This window comes from Lates calcarifer, linkage group LG5 (genome assembly GCF_001640805.2).
Source record: "Lates calcarifer isolate ASB-BC8 linkage group LG5, TLL_Latcal_v3, whole genome shotgun sequence".
Classification (NCBI taxonomy): Eukaryota; Metazoa; Chordata; class Actinopteri; family Centropomidae; genus Lates; species Lates calcarifer.
In genome coordinates this window covers 18668383-18688679 of record NC_066837.1, presented here as the reverse complement: position 1 = coordinate 18688679, position 20297 = coordinate 18668383, and the positions used below count along the sequence as shown (strand labels likewise).

Genomic DNA, 20297 nt, shown 5'->3' with positions numbered 1-20297 from the left:
GATAATGAAATGTTGTCAAACCACAGCTGAAATCAAAAGCAAGTCAGTGACAAATTTGGATCTTGACCCATTCATTCAAAATGATGCAGTAAAAATGTATTTCTGCAGTTATGGCCTTCAGTAACAAATACACTATAGACACAAATATAAACTAATGAAACAGTTGAGGTGTTATTGCTATTGTCTTTATGACTCTTTCTGTCTTCTTGAATGATAAACCCATGCCCATAACAACAACAAACAGACATGATGTTCACTCGAGGTTTTCTTTATAAAATAAGTCATCTCATACTCTCAAATGGTTTTATATTGTCATACACAAGATAAGTAAAATCTACACCGTCATACATCCAGCATCACAACAAACCTCAGAAACGGTTATGTGTCACAGATGTTTATACCACTGGCTCATATTTTTTCTAACATTTATCAGTCTGTTTCCCTCTACTGATAGTGTTCATTTAGACGTGTTGCCAAGAAAACTTGCTAACTTGGCTCTAAGGCTGTGCTCACTGCAGCGAGCTCTCTAATTCGTTCTACTGTGGAAGTGGCAAGTGAGGTTTGTTTTGCTTGTGGCGCCACACAGATTTTCAAAAAGTACGAAGATATCAATCAGTTTTGGTTAAAACAAAGATGACTTTATCACTGTGAGGGAAACCAAACCCTACAGTGACCACAATGGGTAGATTGGTGGCTTCAGTTCTTAAAAACAGACAGTAAAAAAAACAACTGCTACAGCCAGTGTTTGATGAGTTTAAAATCTGATTTAACTGTCTTGGAGGGAAATTACTTCATGTTCACAAAACTCTCATAGCATCTAGATAAAGTGGACAGTCTGTTACTTGTGCATCAAGTCTTAGTGTTCAGATTTTTTTCTGCTTACCACATAGCTTTTATGCTGACGGTCGTGTGTGTGTGTGTGTGTGTTTGCTACACATTTGTATCAAATTATGTAAATACCCAAATATCAAGAGGCATGTGCAGGGTACTGAACATTTCACTGACAGTCATCAAATATGATTCATTTGCAAATTGTTGTTGGATTTTGTCACAGAAATTAAAATCCAAGCAGCACAGATTTTAAAAAGTGGTTGACAGACGTCCCATGAAAAGTCCATTGCGGCTAAGTAAGACAGTGGTTCTTTACCCCGTAGTTAACTCATAATTTGCCTAACATCGGTCAACGTGACTGACGGCCGTCATCACACGACTACTGGACAAGCTCTGAGCACAAATTTACTCTGAACGTCACTAATTCCACTCTGACAGGCAAATCTTCTTTTTAAAAACAGATAAGTTGAGAGTATTTCTGCAGCAAGTCAGCGTCACTCTTCCTGCTGCTGTACACAAAGGGTCACAAAATAAAAACAAAACACTTTTTCTGTGGATCAAATAGAAGTATAAATGTAAGGCATCGGTATAAGAGGCCGCTGAGTGACCTCCGAACAGTCAGCGGCATGAAGAGCTCGTCCTCTTACAGCTGCACAGGTGACTACACTGACACATACGAGGATGGGAGGAGGCTTTTTATAGGCTAATGTTTTCAAGATACACAAGTCACTGGTATGTTGTACAATGATTGGAGTATGAGTTGGTGGGGACTCTGTTCATCCTTCATTTGTGATAGAATGATTTAACCCCATTAGCTATCTGTCCCAGCTTTAATGTCCTCAGTCCTCCATGTTTAAAACCCTGCAGACACACAAAACACAGACCGACTTCCTTCGGTCTCTCCACATTCATTCACAGTGTAATTAATGGCAGACAAACAGTCACCAGACAGCCAGCAGGGACTGTTGGTCCGCTCTGATCGAAACCGTCGTGAGGCCCTCTCAATTGAACATTCCTCGAAGTCTGTGGGCCGGCAGCCCGACTAGCAGAGGTCAGAGACGTAGTCAAAGTCCCGGAAGCTGTCCTGGTCTTTGCGGGAGAGCACGCGGGGCTCGCGAGGCGGTGTGAGGGTCGGAGGCTCGGTGGTGAACTCCTCGTCAAAGTTACTGACGTCTTCTTTGCTGCCGATGGAGGGGACGAAGGGAGGGGGAACCTTTCTTTGCAGCAACGCCTCCCAGTCCACATTCTGGAGGGAGATGGAGAAAAAGAGACAAGAAATAAGTAAAAAGGGTTGGTTCAGAATCTACTGATCTTCCTTAGTTCTGCATATATTTCCTTTTCAGTGTCACAAAGGACAAATAAAGCTGCTCGTTCTTTCTCTAAGGGTCTCTCTGCCTCTCTGTGTTTTGCTCAAGGACACTTATCAGATCTGTTTATGCTGCTGCTTCACATTAGAGTGGGTCTACACAATGAGATAAGGGTGATATCTGTGCTAGCTGGTCAGCAGATCAGTTTCAAACATGGCAACCAGCTTAGAGAAAGAGCTGCATGGTGACAGGTTCTTACTGCAGCTGGGTAATCCAACACACCAAGACATCGAGGGAAACGTTTTCTTTAACCTTGTCATGCTCTCCTGTGGAACAACCCTTGCACTGTGCCAGCATAAAAAAAACAACCAAAAAAACAGCATGAGCGTACTTACTCTGAAAAATGGCTGCTTTTTCACCTCCTCTGCGTCCTTCTCACCAGAGCCCAGTCTTCTCTCTGGGTTCCTCCGTAAAAGCTGCTCGAGACAACACACATGCAAGAATAAGAAATTGCGAGGGGATGTTACAGTCAAACATTAAAGTGGTGTGTGTGATTCTGAGTGAGCAGAATCACCAGTTTGTCGACTATGTTAGTGAGTAAGTGTTTTATGTATCGTGTTTGTCACTGAAGTGCTGTTGTGGATTTACTGTACGTGTGTATTCTTACCCTTCTCATGATGCCAATAGCCTCAGTGGAGAGGAAGCGTGGGTAGCGGACTTCATCATTCACAATGCTGTCAAACACCTCCTCTTCATCATCCCCTGGGAATGGAGACTACACACACACACACACACACACGATACACAAAACAAAGTACACTTAATGCAATAAAATCCATTTTAGAGATTTGAGACTCACAAATGAACATGCTAACCACAGTGAACATGTGACATATGAAGCACATTTTCAATATGCTTAATTCTTTTATTTCCCCATTTTAAGGCCACAATCTTCATGATGTTATAAATATACCTTTAAGAGACATGAGTTTGACAACAACTACTTTCCCATGCCAAATTTGAATTTGATATGCTGCACGCAACATACATTAAATAATTCTTAGACCACAGTGTCAACAGACCACTTCATCTTTTATAATTTTTGGGTCTCATTAAATTTGGTGTGTTGGACAAATTGCAAAACATTTCAAGAACTAGATGCGATCAAATTCATCCTTCATACCTCCACTGTGTCAGCTACAGTCTCTGCTGTGAAAGCTCAGTGTGACATCAGATAAACGTGATATCAAACACACACGTCTGTAATGTGTGTTCACACGAACATTCGGTCAGCTATTACCCCACGAACACTGTGCAGTCAGAGCTTTGTGTATGTGGATTAGTTCTCACCTCTCCCACCAACATTTCATAGATGAGGACCCCCAGTCCCCACCAGTCCACTGCTCTGGTGTAGGATGTATCTGTTAGGACCTCTGGGGCCAAAAACTCTGGAGTCCCACAGAATGTGCTGGTTCGGTCCCCAAAGCCCATTCCTACAGACAGACAGAGGCAGAGAGGTGAGACTGCTGGTGTCTGAAAGCTTTTAGCCAAACTGGAGTCAGATAAAATATGAGAAACAAAATGAGCCCATTTATCAGTAACATCAATATCCACCTTCTTTACACAGTCCAAAGTCGGCGATCTTCACATAACCATCTGTGTCTAGCAGCAGGTTGTCAAGCTTGAGGTCTCTGTGTGTGAGAGAGGGAAGGTGGAAAGATGTGGGTGAGAATCGGTGTCTAATCACCAAGCACAGCAGAGAGTACATAAGGAGTTTAAGAGACACAAGAAAATATCACTTAGTGTATGCATTTAATGGGAAAGGGATATTTGAAGCTGGAAATGTATTATTCAGGTCATTTCGGTTAATTAGTTCAAAAATCTCAAATAAAAAGAAAGAACACAGAGCATGGTGGGGGTGTTAAGAGATTCTCCATTGGACACCACTTAAGATTTGAGTAGGTAGGTGTTTTTTATTTAACACCTCAGCTGCTGTGCGATGATGAGGTTTGTGTGGGATCCACTCACCTGTACACAATCTTATGGTCGTGAAGGAACTGAAGTCCGAGAACCACGCAGGCCGCGTAAAACCTGAAGTCAGACCAAAGAAACTTCATTACACAGCTGTGCCATCAGCAGAATAAAATTCGAGCCACATAAACAAATACCGCCGACTCTGCTTCCAGACCACGGGCGACCACAAACAAAACCACTGTCTGAGAGCTGACAAACAGCTGCTTGTCAGCTGTTGTGTAGTTTATGTTACAGCTCTGGGAGGCACACTGGCACTACGACTGAGGGGCACTGCCTCTGTGTTAGCAGAACAAAAATGGATACAGTACCACTACGACAACCACTATTATAGCAAACACGAATCTTCAACGTTTAAGTTGTGGGCTTCTGGTATTGGCCATGACTTTTTTTTTTGATTCAATTCATTTTGCCTTCTATCAGACAGACTTGACGCTTGACAGACTGGACTAGGAGCCTTAATTTGTGGAATATACAAAAACTCATCACGCAAACAAAAAGTAAAATGTATAATACAAATAAAACAACAAACAAACAACATGTTACGTACACGGCTCGGGGCTCTGTGAAGACGTCTGTGTGGATGTGCATCATCAGGTCGCCTCCTGCTGTGTACTCCATTACAAAACACACGTGCTCTGGTGTCTGGAAACATGCAAACAGGTTGACCAGGAAGGGATGGTGCGACATGTTCACGATCTCAAAGATGCGCTTCTCGCACATCAGACTGGAGGGGGGAGGAGAGAAAAGGTGAAAAGGAGGAGGAGGAAGAGGCGAAAGAAAGTGAACACGAGGAGGAGGAAAGAAAGGCGGTGCAGGGATGTGGAGGAAAAGGCAGAGAGGGAAAAGATTAGAAAAGGAGAAATGAGAAACATATACACATAATTAGATAGTGTTTATTTTGGTCGATGAGACACCCACACACAGCCCACAGATGAACTGCAATCATGGTGGTTCAAGGCACAGCAGCACAGATTAATACTGTGCAGTCAAATGTACCACTGGGGCTCAGAAGATGCAGGCTGAAAAGCAGCAAACCAATCACAGGAACACGCAGAGTAATCATCAAACACATCAACACACACCTTTCCACCTCATCCCGGGCGATGATATCTCCTTTCTTCAGAGCTTTGATGGCGTACATCGTGCCCGTCTTCTTGTACTCTGACAACAACACCTTGAGAAACAGACACAAGCAGCAAAAACTTTGTTTAGTCTCTTAAAATGTACAAAACCTGAAGAAGTGAAACTTGTAGATGTGCAGGTTTATTGGTTTACTGAGGAGGAAAAACGAAACCTCTTTAAATTCAAATGTTTGAATAACGTTGAATTTGATGTTTTTTTGTGTTTATACTACACCTGCTTTTTGAATGAGCATAATCAATACGTATGAAACAATTTCTATCAGGTTTTCAGGCTCCTGCAGCCATGACACTTTGCATGTAAAGTTAAAAGTTTCACAAAGAAAATACAGAAGCTAATGCAGGAAAAGTGGATAAATATATTAGGTATACACCTAATGTCTTTTATTTAAATACATCAGCTGGAGCTAAGTAATTCAAAAAGTAACTATAATTGTGCACATATTGAGGATTTTAAATTCAACAACTCCTTTGTTTATTGTGTTGATGCTGACCTGTTTGGTTGATTCCAAGTTAAAGATTTCACTGATTTAAAAAAGAAAAAAGAAATAAAGGAAGACCCTATCGTGAAACTGTACCTTCCCAAAGTGTCCCCTGCCCAACACAGCAATCAGCCTGAAGTCCTGGAGGGACAGAGGACCTTTCCTCTGCTTACTGGACAGACGGACACACACAGTCAGCAGGAATATTTTACAGTGGACAGCAAAATACAAAAAAAATAAAATAAATCATATCGACCTGGTCAGACTTCATGAGAGCATGACAGTGGGAGACTGAGTGTGAGTAGAGCACTCTGTAAAGTATTCAAATATAACAATCTCGTGCTAATGGACAGGCCTTTTTCAGAGAAGAAATACTTGTCATAGGTATGAAAAGCACTGGTGTTACTAATGACTTTAACACAGGCTCTGTTCTATTAAAGTAAGTCATGACAGTGTGACAGTGAGTCAGTGACAGTGAGCAATACCAGGAACCTGAAATTGAAGAAGCTAAATGGAATTCAGCCATTATTCAATTTACCTCTGACACTTGTTTTTCTTACTATAACATCAAAATGTCATGAAAATGAAAGAGCAGAATATACACAGATCATCACATTAAACAGATGATATTGTAGTTATTATACCCCCCCCCCAAAAAAAAAAAAAAAAAAAAAGTAAATGCATATGGATACATTGTTTCTGTGTGTGAGTGTGTACCTGCTAACAGACGGGGTTCGGACAGGGCACTCGGGGGTGAGGTCTGGGGGGGAGAAGGGCTCGATGACTGGGGGTCGTTCCTGATGGGGGGACGTGCGAGGAAAGAGACGCAAAGGAAAAGATGCAGAGAGACACGTTGAGACAAGATGGAAGACAAGAGACACGCTGGTTTTATGACAACAGCTCAGACGTAACTGACAGACAGCACATTCACTGATTCACTCTTTGTCAATGTCGCTGTATTTAAAGCCTGATGGGCATGTTCTCAAATGACTGCAGCTCAAAATGTAATTTTTTGTACTTACAGAAATCCAAGCTGAATTTGTCTAACTTCAAAATACAGTCCAAACTTGGTTTAAATTGTAATTATCATGGTTTGGATTAGGGATTATTACATCCTCACTGATCAAATAGATTAACAATTACTCTTTTCTTTACTTGTGGAGGCTTGGGCCTTTAATTTCATATTCAATGGATGGATTTCCTTCATGCCATTGCTAACAGTGGACTTGATGTAGTAGACCCCGCCCCTCACACACACCTCCCCCATTTCCCGGGCTTCCTCTCTCTCCGTCTGTCTCACCGGGGTGTGTGTGTCCGTGTCTCTCCTGAAATCGCCTCTTATCGGAGAGTCGCTGTCCAGACTCAACTTCTCCACTGAGATCTCCCTGAAAGATTCACACAGACAGACACACACAAACAGACCGACACGGCGATGCAGACAGACAGATGAACAGACAAAAACAGAACACAGAAGGGTTGTTAGACGTGGGGCAGAGAAAGCATCACGTGCTTTATTCTTTGCCAGGAAACACAAGGAATAAGGTTTGAGGAATGCTGCGGCTGTCTGATAGCGCAGTCTGGCTGACAGCTATCAAACGCAGATCACATGTAGATGTGTGTGAGAAGTGTGTGCACCTCTGCAGCTTATGCAGCATCTACTTGTGCTCGTTGTGCGTGTGTGCGTCTCACCCGGAGTTGAGTGTTAGGTTGTGCGCGTTGGGACTGTAGGTTCCTGAGTTGTTGACAGTAGGAATGGCGTTTCGAAGCAGCCTCACCCATGTGCCGATGTCCACGTTCATCTGACGAGCCCGAAGGAACGCCTTGCCTGGAAACACACAAACACACGGAGAGTCACTGATGTATGTGTCACACAGCAAATCACCATCCCTTCTCATCAGTCATCTCAGTGGCTGAATGACCACTCCAGGCGTCGGCTAAAATTTTCTTCCACCTGATTAATTTCGGCTTTCTGTGGCTTTTGCCTTAATTTAAATATCTGTTTTACATCTTGTTTGAATGAGGTACTTTGTAACTTTGTTTAGATAAATGCTGTATGAGAAGATTTGTCATCATCATGGAAAAACAAGATTATTCACCACTAGAGGGTGCTGTGGTCTTAATGAAAATACAGTGGACCGAGGGCGTAACAGCAACTGTGTGCAGCTGTTTGTCCCAAAAGTTGCTCTATATAAACTGTTCTAGGGGTACAGAGGGGGAAACAAAAACAAAAACAACTAACTAAACAACAAAACTAACAAACAAACAAAAAAACACTTATTTCCCATTTCAGCTTATCTGTCTTTTTTTCCTCATGTCTGCTCTGTCTCCTCCTCACCTTGCTGCTTAGAAAAGACCTTCTTCTGCCTCTGGAGACGAGGAACTCTCTCGATGACTGGGTTAAAAAAGGTCACCTGGAAAGCACACACGAACGTGAAGCATAAAAACACAGAGGCATGGAAACTACGCACACACACATTTTATTTTCAGATATCGCACTCAGACGGTTGAACCTTTCAAGTATGATATATCAAAGCAGTGTTTTTTCAGCACAGGTGCATCTGACAGCTTGTGTGGATGTGAGTGAGTAGGTGTATGTGTGCACATTTGAATATCTGTGTGTGTATTTATAGATGGGCGTCATGAATCCACTCCACTGTGTGTGGCTTTCTGTCTTCCCATCTTTTGTTGTTCTGTGTCAGTTTATGTTAAGATTTGTGTGTGTGTGTGTGTGTGTGTGTGTGTGTGTGTGTGTGTGTGTTGGGAGTGTACCTCAGCCAGCAGCAGGCCCTGAGGCTCCAGCTCCAGCTGAACTCTGTGTTTCTGGTTGTCCAGGAACTCTTCCAGCTTCAGGTACTTCAGAGCACACAGTGAGCGGTAATCCTTCCAGTAAACCGCAATCTCCATCTCCCTCGACTAAAACACCCACAAACACCCAACAGTGGCACACAGATACACAAAAAGAGTCGCATGAAAATTTGCTTTGGATAAAGGGAAAAGAGCAGTTTCTCTTTATTTGACACTGACATGCACTGTGCTGGTTTGTGTGTGTATATATGTACTGACCCTTTCCAGCTCCACGGTAAAGGTCTGGTCCCAGGCTTGTTCTCCCACAGTCCTCCAAGCTGTCTGACCCACCACTGTGTTATCCAGCTTTAGCACGGCACTCACCTCAGCTGCAGACACACACAGCAACTTTTATTTCCTCTGTAGGTGACAGTCCAATACAGCCCTGACCAGTACAAAAATGAATGCTACTGGATGCTCACACTGCAATACATAATAGAATCTTAGTATTGATTAATGAGTGTCATTAATTTCCTTGGAGACACGACAGAAAGTGCAAGACTTAAAAAAAAAGCTTGTGCCTACTCAGGGCATTGAAGCAATTCAGCTTAATTTGCTGATGCTGCTGTGCTGTGATGTGTGGAGTGCTGAACTGCAGTGGCCAACCTCACCAACCTGAGGCAACTACTGCCCGTCTCACTACAGGAAAACAAAATCAGCCAGCTGCAGCTGTATCTTAAAACAGTACATGGTACATTATTTGTTATTGTCAATGAAAAAAAAAATCATTAACAATGTTGAAGGGGCTTATGTAATTTTAAAGCTGCTGAAATAGATTTTATACACCCTAAGTGAGTGTTCATTACACACACACTTACACGAGAAGCTCGTCTGTCTTGCTGGGTGTCTTCCCACTGACTGAACCACTCCGTCCGTAGAGTCCCTTGCTGCCCCGCATGAAAGACCTTGTGTCTCCAGGGCTGTAGCAGGGCAACATGACAGCTGTCCCTTTATTGCGACCTGGAACCACCTCCAACAACCCCACGCAGCCCAGCAGCTGCACCTGCAGGGTACCTGAAGACAGAGGGAAACAATTCAAGCACAGCTTACTACAGACCAAAACAAAGTGTTTGTATCACAGATTTGATGAGGATGTGATACCATTAACAGCAAGACTCGATTCTGAAACCAAGTAAAAATGAACTTCATCACTTGACTTTCCTGCTGAAGAAGTTTCTGCTTTCATTCAGTTGCTTTCTTTATTTCAAAAAGCATGGGGGGAAAAAATCACACTCCCTTAGTTAATAAACTGGCACTAACAGACACTAACTAGGGGCTTTGTTTTGTAGAGACGTACCAGTGAGGGGTGAGGGTTTGTTGAGGGTGCTGTATTGGTTGTGGAGGTAGGGGGCACCGTGGCGGGAGCTGAAGGCAGGGGAGGAGGCCAGGACCATCTCCTCTTTGATGACGCTGGCCTTGGGGTGGTCCTCTGGCAGCTCTGCCAGGCGCTGGTCCAGAGAGTCCCTCAGCAGGTCCAACCTCTGAGACGCCTCGCTCAGACGAGACTGCGCCTGCACAGCATCGACACAGAGCAGCTTTAATACACATTCACATCCACTGGGTGATGGCTTAAATTGTTGGGTGGGCATTAAGTAAACTATTAACAATCTATCTAATCATTTTAGTCGCATTTTACAGCAGTAAAATACTGCTTTGATATTTGCTTCTCAGGCTCATATTTGTTTGTAAAAGTACCATATTTTAAAAGTGAAACCTAGGGTGCTTCTGTGATGTGTTTTTGTTTCAAAACACTACAGGCTCAAGAGCGAGTTTTAAAAGCCAGATATCTCGGCACATGGTGAAAGAGCCGGTGTGTCACTGGATACTGATCAACAATGCTTTCAACACCAAAACAGATACAGTTATTTTAAGTGGTGAGGTAGAAGGAGTAGAAGGAACTGAGACTGTCTGTGCAGTAGCTGAAACTGTTCTGGGAAATATATGACTTTACAGAAAACTGCTTTGGATTTCGACACTGCTTTGTGCCGCTGATGGACCCATAAAGATAAAGCCAATCGCAGTGTGACACTGTATAATGTCATGATGCTGTTATATTTTTCTGTAGCACAAAAAAAGAGAAATGACACCAAAGGTAACTTAAGATCCAGATTACAGTATATGTGTAACAAATAGTTGTACAGGCAAATTTCTGAAGCAATGGAGAAACAATAGATGGGATACAGGAGTTAAAATGTTAGATAGCACAAAAGAAGATGAGCATATAATATGACTGATACAGCTGATGTCTTACAAGTGTCTCACATGTATGCTTTGAAGTGTATGAGAGGAAACTCTTTGCAGGATGTGTGTGTGTGTGTGTGTGTGTGTGTGTGTGTGTGTGTGTGTGTCCGGTCTAACCTCAGACAGGGCTTTCTTGTCCTGAACCTTGTTGGCCCCAAGAAGCCTGAGCACATTTTTGGCCCCCTCAGCGACAGCATGTTCCACCCTAGTAGTGATGCCGCAGCTCTTCAATACGCAGCTCCACCCCGCACATGTCCTGGTTACCTGCAGCAGTGGGTCAGGCAAATAACATTACTGTGGACAGAGGATAATATAACATGCAGGTCTGGCTGTGATTGAACGAGACACCTGCACTTTTTAACCAGTTATATTCTACAGTTTGATGTTGAAACTACAGTGGTTTGTTTTGGCAGCAGTGTGTTATAGGGAACCCTCCTGGGCATACTAAGTTAGGTTAATGCCTTAATGCATGTCATGCATTACACAAGAGTCAGACAAAGAAAACATCAGCAGTGCCTGGAGGGAGGTAAGCAGCCTCTGACATCTCTCTAGTGAGCAACATTAACTTTGGCTTCCAGCCTTTGTTTCCAAATGGCTCTCTCCTCCTATCTCCCATCTTTAAAAGCAAACAGAGAAATCCAAACACAACCTCTCTGGTCCAATTTTATTCTTATAAAATTTCCTGATTGCCCCCTCAGTTTAGCCAGCTAACACTAATAAGACAGATATGCAGCTGATATGGAAATTATTAAAATAACTGTAAGAAATCATATACTGGCAACAAAAAGGGCAAAAAATTGAACAGATGTTCATTGTTTGACATTATACACATTTTCATATTTCCAGTCTCTCTCCACTAGACTAATGAATCCATAAAATGCAACCACTGCCCTAGATAAAACCCTGAAAATTGCTTATTTCACCCCTTAAATGTGAGGACCTGGAAACATTAAATAGATTAAAGCAGAAAATTAGGTGTGACACAATCAGTCAAAAGGAAAAAAACAAACACAGGCTCCATAACTTAGAAAAACAGACACGGGGTCAGCCTCAGAGTAGCACCCCTGAATTACAGGTAAGTGGTTAGCTTAATGGCACAGTAGCAGCCTCTCGCAGCAGGCAACAAACACAATACAGGAGGAGGAGAGAGGAAGCGTGAGATAAGGAAAAGGACAATGGGATAAACAGCATTCAAAAAAGGTACATTTGACTTTCAAATGTCGGGTTAGTGAGGAGGAAGGACAAAAGGACACGGAGGAGTGATTAGACATGATTTTTATGACTTATGAGCTGTTCAGAGTGCTGCATGAGACAGGGGAGAAAGAAAGGAAAAGAGGGGGTGGTGGTGGGGGGGGAGTGGGGTGGAGAGGTGGATATGGATGCTTTTATCTCCTAATAAGGTGCTCTGCCTGGAGCCCAGACCCTGCTAGATGACCCCTCCACCGGGTGTGGTGCCTGGAGACTGTCTGTCTGTGTACACAATACACACAACCCTGTGTGTGTGTGTGGTTCAAAAGGAGAGAGTGAGAATCACCAAGAAAGATCCAGAGACAATGTAGGAAACAGGTATAACAGAGGACAAGTTAAGTGTTGCAGTTAAGAGGGTTACACTGAGGTCACCATTACAAGCAATAAAGTACCTGCGGAGAGACACTTAAGGTGTATTTGTGCACAACAGAAGTTAAGATTTTGAAGAATTAAACTAAAAAGAGCACTCCACCCCCGTAACATTGTCAGACCTATGATGGACAGTTTTAAAAAAAGGCTGATGCACCAGAACCAGACATATCCTCTTTTTTATTCCACACATTCTTCTTCCTTGTCAAAACCTGGCACCTACTTCACCCCACAATGCAGCCAGCTGGAGATTTGGGTTACGCTAACAGTGGCTGATGTAGCCTAGAGCTGCTAGCATAAAACAAGGATGAGGCGTGGGCTACAAAGGTCTGGCAAGCTCACTTCTTTCTAACTGCACACCATCAGGCTTGTGTAGTCCAACCATTGCTGAAGCAGTTTATCAGATATTCCACAGCTCCCCGTGGAGCCACAAAAGCCTTTAAACAATCTTTTTTCACATATGCAGTGATACTAACTGAGACCTATAAACAGACCTTGATGTGTAAAATCAGTGGAGTTCCCCTTTAACTACAAAATCATTGCAGCTCAGTCTGGTCATTAACATGTATAATGCTATTTTTAGCATATTACAGCAGTGGAAGGAACTCCAGATCACTGAAAACCTTGCAGGTTTTCCACATGCACGACACAGGGGGATAAAGTCTGGCCTTAAAAGGCCCATAAATAATCCCTCTAATGTCTTTTAAGGCCATTATCTTCTTGGCCTTAAAAGACACCCACTTTCTTACCAGCCCTCAGCTCCCTCAGTCTGACATGAGCAGAAAGAAATATATGGCCCCAAAGGGAACACGCCATCTTTAAAATCTGTTTTGTACTTCTATCCCCTCCCATTGCTCTCCCCCTGCTGCATTTAACCCACCCACCCACCTCTCATGACCGTCATCAATGTTTTCCCATCATGGCCCACAGCACTCACTGCCCTATAGAAACTCATTCACCTGCCCTGAAATGGCATTGATCTCTCCGCCACAATGTATGTGAGTGAGTGTGTGTGCGTCAGAAAGAAGAGAAACAGGACAGGAACAGGACATCACATTTGTTGGTTTGATTGTACCAGTGTAAGAGTACTGAGGTGTGTGCCTGCCTCACATGTTCTGCTCAACTGCATCAAAACAGCAACATCCATATGAATGCACTTCCACACATTGAATACGTGCAATCAACTGGCCAGACAATGTTGCTGCTCTGCCTCTACACACAGCACAATAATACTTTGTGTGTGTGTGCGTGAAAGAGACTTTTCATCTGCCGGTCCTTTTATTGGAAGGTTGGATTTTTTTGGTCTACATCTGTGAGTGAATTTGATTGATTGTGGTAATGTGCCAGGTGGGCCATTTCACAGGCTTTGTATCATTCTCACACACACACACACACACACACACACACACACACACACACACACAAATGACAGCCCATTGTGCGTCAACCCTAACTATCCTCTTCATCTTCTTCCCCACAGAACCCAGGCTGAGAGAGATGTGAAAACAATGAGACGGCTCTTGATCGATCGGTTTCTGCTGCTGCTGTGTGTCTGCTGCTGCTCAGAACAAAATGTTTGACGTGCAGAGAAAAAGAAAGCAAGACTGCAGGTCGCATGAGAAGACAAAAAAGCTCGGCGAAAGCATCCTGCCATGTCAGTGCCAGCTGCCCACTGTCATAAACCACAAAGTATAACACTTGAGTTCAAAATGTCTGCTACCACAGGCAGCGTCTGAAATGAACAGTTTAGTTTGACAGGTGAACAAAAAACTTCCTCTCATGAATAATTGCAACATGTCTGTCAAAGTTAATACTGTGAATGTTTTGTAAATACTTCACTTTATGTCTGTTCCATGTATTTTATGTACAGTATACACAGTATTTTGCCTGTACACACGCTTTTCTCCCTCTGCTATGAGACTGTTCACCTTCGGTACATGCACTTAATGCTACTTTGTGAGAAACTTAAATCCAACATTGCAAGCATTTCACATCACAACCACATACTGCACCACAGACCAAATATTGGTCAACAGCATTTAAATGTTATCTCTTCTTCTTATGTTATATTTTGCAAGACACATGGTGCATGCATGGTCACAAGTGTGTTTTGCAATACTGGTACAACATAATAACACAAGTGTCAGCTATGCTTTGTACACACTCATTTGGCCACAGTTAGTCACTCAGACTTACTCTGTGTGTCGTCATTGTGCTCAGTGGCCTGCACGGCCTTGCGGATTTGCATGCGGATGATATCGATTTTGGTCTTACTGTCCTGCAGCATCTGCTGGGCCGTCTGCAGCATCTTCTTATCCTGATCGAAACAGGAGCAAAACAATAAGCAAATTACATGATGGGAAGCTGAACAGCCACTTTATGTTGGTTTTACAAAAACAAAACACGTGACAAGAAAGTTAAATGCGTTGATTTATTGCATGGGGCTCATAATCCTCTTTAAGGGTCTTTACCCAGTGAAACACAAAAAGGAAGTGGAGGTGTGAGTGCAAGGTGATGTGGTAAGGTGAAACTGATGCTGCATTAAGAAGGGGGAGGGGACATTTGAAACAATCAGGAGATGAGGTGTGTGCACAGGGGAAGAGTTCTTGTGTGTCAGAGGTTATATGTGTTTAGAGATCAACACCCGAGTCAGCAGATTTCAAGGTTGTGGATCATGAAGGTATGCACACAAACACAGGCACACACTGTCAGCTATCAGCCTGGCTGGGGGAGGGGTATAATATGTGTGTCCTGTACCCTTCAAAACGTTTTGTTAAGCGTCCTACACTTTGTCTTGTGCTGTGTTCGGGTGCGTGTATGAGCAGGTATGGACAGAGTCAACATCCTGTACCTTGGTGGATCCATTGGCGTAGATGGGGATCATGTTCTCAACTCCTTGTTTGACTTTGAGCTCGATGTTCAGCTGTCTCTCCAGGGCAGCGATGCGTTCCTTGTGGGCTGACGTTCGGCTCTCGGCCCCGGGAGACTGAGGACACTCATCTGTGGAGAGAGGGAAAAGGTTGGATATGATATAAAAAGGAACAAGATGAGGGTTCACACAGTGTGCTCCAAACTGAAAAAGCCCTTGAGGGAATTTTATTTGATGCCAAATAATATTGTAGCAGAATGTACAAGGTTAATATCCTGGAATATGGGAACAGTTTTGATGACTCTGTCATGGTTGTCTGTGCAATTAGAGATCCACTGCAGCATTTACCAGCTGGCAACAAAGTGCAAGCCTGAAGCAATTCTTTGGCTTCTCAAAATGTGTCCCACCCAGATGGAATATGGAAGACAAGTCATCAGGTCATTTTATTTTTCCACTACTCAGAGGCAGTCCCAATTTATCAAGAATATGTTAGAAAGAACCTAAACTGACTATGAAGACCATTTACAATGTTTATTGTGAAGCTATTTAACAAATATATGCATGATTTTCACAGGCGCAAATGTAAAGTCTCATTTATCTATTTAAAAAACTTTGACACACAAGTGGGAAAATACATGGAGCAGATGGAGAGTTGTTTTATTCTGATAATTGGCTATTAGCTAAAATAAGTCCTTGCTCATGTGTGGTGTGTCCCTGCCCTGGATGAGTGAATCTGACTGGAACACACCTGTTTACCCTGCAAACAATAATATAATGGTATCCAGTGGGTTTAATACCGGACAACCAAAGGTACTTCATCACACTGATGCAAAAATCCCATTAACTAAATATTGCCCGACAGTTCTGCTCACTAATCTGAAACTTTCTGGGTTATAACAGAAACAAGGGAACACAAGGACACGGTGGATTTGACAACAGGAGTTTCTGACATAACATACCTTTATTCTCCTCTCCTCCCTTTACCACAATGTGAGCATCCAGTTCCTGCAGCTGAGCATGCAGGCTGTCCAGCCTGCGGTTTGAGGACCGCAGCTGACTGTCCACCTGTAGAGAGAGAGAAAAAAAAAAAACATTGCATGAAGCCTTTCTTTTATGCCTTATTTGGGAGATTAAATTATAACACTGCATCTCATTACCTGGGTGCAGTAAATAATAACAAATGCAGACATTTAAGAACATAATGAGAAGCAAGAGAGCAGGTGTTTGTCTTTGAATCACAAGAACACACTAAGCTTTCAGTACTTTTCCTGAAACACCAACAGATCTATTTGATCCTGAAAGTCAGTTCTGACAGTTCTTCCTATCTTGATGTAGGCTTTCCGTCTTAATCTTGTTTAACATGCTTAAATCAGACATAATATCATTCTGCAGGTAGAAGGCAGGCAAGCCCTGTTACTATAAACGCTGCTGAGTAATGTGTTGAGCAGCAAGTGAAGCTATTACAGATAAAATAGTCATCTTTGTGTGTTAAGTCACTCTAACCAAACTGGTATAATTACTATTGTGCCTTTCCTTTGGGCAATCCCGACTTTTAGTAGTAGTTTTATGCCAACATATCCTCAGACTGTCTTACTAAAGCCTTCTGTCTATAAAAATATGCCAGTATAATGATCCAGGCAGATGTCTTGAATGCTCAATGAGCTGTTGCTTCAGTCTTCAAATAAAAAAATTACAACTGCAGACAGCAGGCAGCCTTCAGGAAATACTTTTTTATTGACAATAATTTGTTTACAGAATCTAAGTAACTGCCATAAATTCCTCCCTTAATACCTAAAGATGCCCGTAGGCAAAGCATTTCATCCACCCACTGGTCGAGTGTTGCTGCTCACTTCTACCAACAGACAGAGCCTGGCACTGCTGCTGCTGCTTCCCAGCATTAGCACTGGGCAGCTCCAGGAAGTCAACGTGTGAACCGGTGTCATTGTGAGGCAGGGCGCTGTGGGAATGGCCCTGCCTCATAATGTGGAAATTTATGCTCAGTGAGCCTGTTCGAAACATTGGTCATCTGAGGATTTGAAAGCATTTTTTTCCCAACCTTCTGCAAAGACAAACAGGATAAGAACTTAACATACCAGCGTCTGATTCACCAGCCGCTGTTCCAGAGAGCGGTCATTAAACTGGTTTCCTGCGGTGGTACTGATGTAAAAGTCTATGACTATCAAACTTTAAGGCCTCAGAGAGCTTCAATGATCTTATCATTTTTTTTCCTACCCTGTTTGTTGATGTGTGATGATTTGTCTGGGGGCATAAACTGTTGGGTTTCCACCCATTTCTGTGTTTGTTCTGAAGAAAAACAAATTGAAAGGTGCATTCTCTGCTAAACTATGTTCTTCCCTGACATTCCCTGTTGATACCTCAGATCTTCTCTTACTAGTGGGAAATCTGTTTAAAAGCTTGCTTCTACTAAAAATGAGACTTTTGGTTTTGGTGTGAAAAGAAATAAAATTAGGAAGCAACAGAGAATCTAAGGGTAACTGTGGCTGACCTGCTGAGCGTTCCTCTTGTCAGTCGTCGCCCTGCGCAGATTCTCGGCTCCTTCCTTGATCTTCAGCTCCTTGCGGATCTCTCTGCGGATCCGTTCCCGCTGCTCATCCAAGAGCTGCTGCACGCCAGAGTCTGAGAAATCCGAGTTCTGGTCCAGACCGAGCTGCTCCAGAACCGAAAGCCCACCTGGGTCACTCTGGAAGGAGAGAGGGAGGGAGGAAAAAAAAAAGGAAAGAGAAATTAAGCAATGCAATTATGAACAGGTTAAAAATCTTTGTCATGAAAATACAGAGGCTTAATTTAGTTTAAACATAGTCAGCCTGGTAAGAGGAGGTGTTGAGAGGGAAGCAGACAGAAGAGGAAGAGATGGTGAGCAAGATAAGGCGGTAAGGGGAGGAAAGGGGGGGGTTAATGGGTGGTGGAGAAAAAAAGAGCAAAGCTGGGTAAAAATGAAAAAAGCTAGAAAAGGAAGCAAGAGGATGGGAAAATGGACACAGGAGGAGCAGCAAGGAATGACAAAAATCTTGTTCAGCCAGTGTTTATAATATTTCAAAACAAATCTGCAACATCAGACCTGTTTACAACAAGAGCTCTTGTATTACTGAACTTCAAGAGCACCATTTAGAAATGCCATTTTCAGGAGTGTCTTCCTGCCAAACAGGCTAAAACTCAACACTATGCACAAAAATCAAAGTGAATTACAAACATGTCCCATGACCTGTGCTGCCCATTGTTCTTTTTCTTTTTTTTTTATCACGATCCAGTTCATCTCTACTGTGAGAGAAATGCTGAAGGTTGTAACTTGATAAACACATTTTCTGGACTTTGGGACATAGTCTTGCTTAAGTTTTCTAATAATGTTTTCCTGCCTACTACAAACATAATCACCTCCAGTAGAGCTACAACTTGCCACAGAGTTGAGACTCAACAAGCCACAAGACACACAGTCAGGAACACAGCATGAGAGAGAACAAGCGAGCAAGCTAATCACTAGAAATCGCAGCCACTATTACAGGAACACACAGATCACACAAGTCAACAACACTTCACCTCCGAGCTGTCTTCATCCTCCTCGTCGCCATGCCAACACATAGTTCTCAGATTTGATAACCCCCCCAAAATAATAGTAATTGAAAAAAAAAATACAACAACAGAGGAAGAAGAGAAATCCTTGGTTCGCTCCTGAGTTTGGCCAAACAGTTAATGCCACACACTAAAAGCAAAATGGGTTGGGGGGCAAAAAAAAAAAAAAAAAACGATAAAAAGAGATAAAGAGAGGGAGAGGGAGAGTTAAGTGAGGGAGGAGGGGGAACGCCTCCAAAAGAGGATATCCGTCCTAACACCAAGCTGCTCAGGCCTTTCCTGTTTCCTCTGCGATTTTTGCTGCTGTCAGTTGAGAGTGAGACACAGAGAAGAGGACAGAGAGACTCTGTACATCATGAACACATCCTCCCTCTTGAAGGCTTTGTAAATCACTCTCAGATCTGTGGACTGTGTGCTGCCAAGTCTTCCTCTTATACTCACTGATTAATCAGATCTGGCTTGGGGTGAATTTGTGACAGCTTTTTTTTTAAAAAATTATTTTGCTCTCACTTGGGTCGGTGATATAATCTTGAGGGCGGAAATGAGGGAAGGATGCGTTTTCTAAGTATTGGATCAAAGCCAGAGAGTAAGGTTGGGACGCATTTCTTCTGCCCGCTTGACTTCTTATTTCCTTTGGGTTCCACATCTACAAATCCCAACGGTGATTTCCCTTCCCCTATAGAAAGACCATGAGATCGAAACATCTGAAACTATGATAACATCTCTATATAAGCAGCAGCGGGTGGGTGGAGCTGATGTCCGAGCACAGTGTACAGGGGCCTTTACTTTGTTCATCTTATTAAAAGATGTAAAAAATGGGCTTACAATATAATCTTGCCTGATGGCTGCTCGACAGCAGGAAAAGATGAAGGAGTGGTCTGTGACGTCACTAAAGATGACCAAAAACAGGGAGACATTAATGACAGGCTTTCCATGATTAAAGACCCTTAATAATCGCTCAACATAGTCTTTATTAGGGGTGGGATTTGATTTCACTAAGATTACTTTGATGACCAAACTGGGGAAACTGGTTTTATTGTCGAGAAAGAAAATAGGATATTGGATATATAACAGTTACACTGATAAAACAAAAAGCAGCTCATGCTGTTAAGGTACAGCCACTGACAACTTATGAGATTTGAGAAAACAGTCAAGGTTGGTGGGAAATGTTAAAAGTATTTTCTTGTCACAGCAGAAGAATTTGAGCGCACACAAAATGGGCTAATTATGTCTGTAATTTCATGGTCATTTTGTGGTTAAGTCTGTCTCTACACATGACACTGACTCATCTCTCTCTAGCCCTCAGTAGATCTGTGTTAAGCCCAGAAAAGAAATGTGACATCAA

At 42.8% G+C, this 20297-nt stretch overlaps 1 protein-coding gene across 1 annotated transcript; it reads right to left on the bottom strand.

Moving 5' to 3' along the window:
* Positions 1–252: 252 nt before the first annotated feature.
* On the bottom strand, positions 253–19097 carry pkn1a (protein kinase N1a). Its single transcript, XM_018664999.2, is given in 24 exon segments — positions 253–2077; positions 2534–2614; positions 2806–2913; positions 3489–3631; positions 3753–3829; positions 4167–4229; positions 4720–4896; positions 5255–5346; positions 5890–5965; positions 6511–6590; positions 7052–7178; positions 7483–7618; positions 8129–8204; positions 8563–8706; positions 8857–8966; positions 9448–9651; positions 9935–10148; positions 10996–11085; positions 11087–11142; positions 14692–14812; positions 15347–15495; positions 16324–16429; positions 17871–18065; positions 18920–19097. Coding segments are annotated over 24 exon segments (2871 nt in total). The 5' UTR covers positions 18962–19097; the 3' UTR covers positions 253–1873.
* Positions 19098–20297: the final 1200 nt, after the last annotated feature.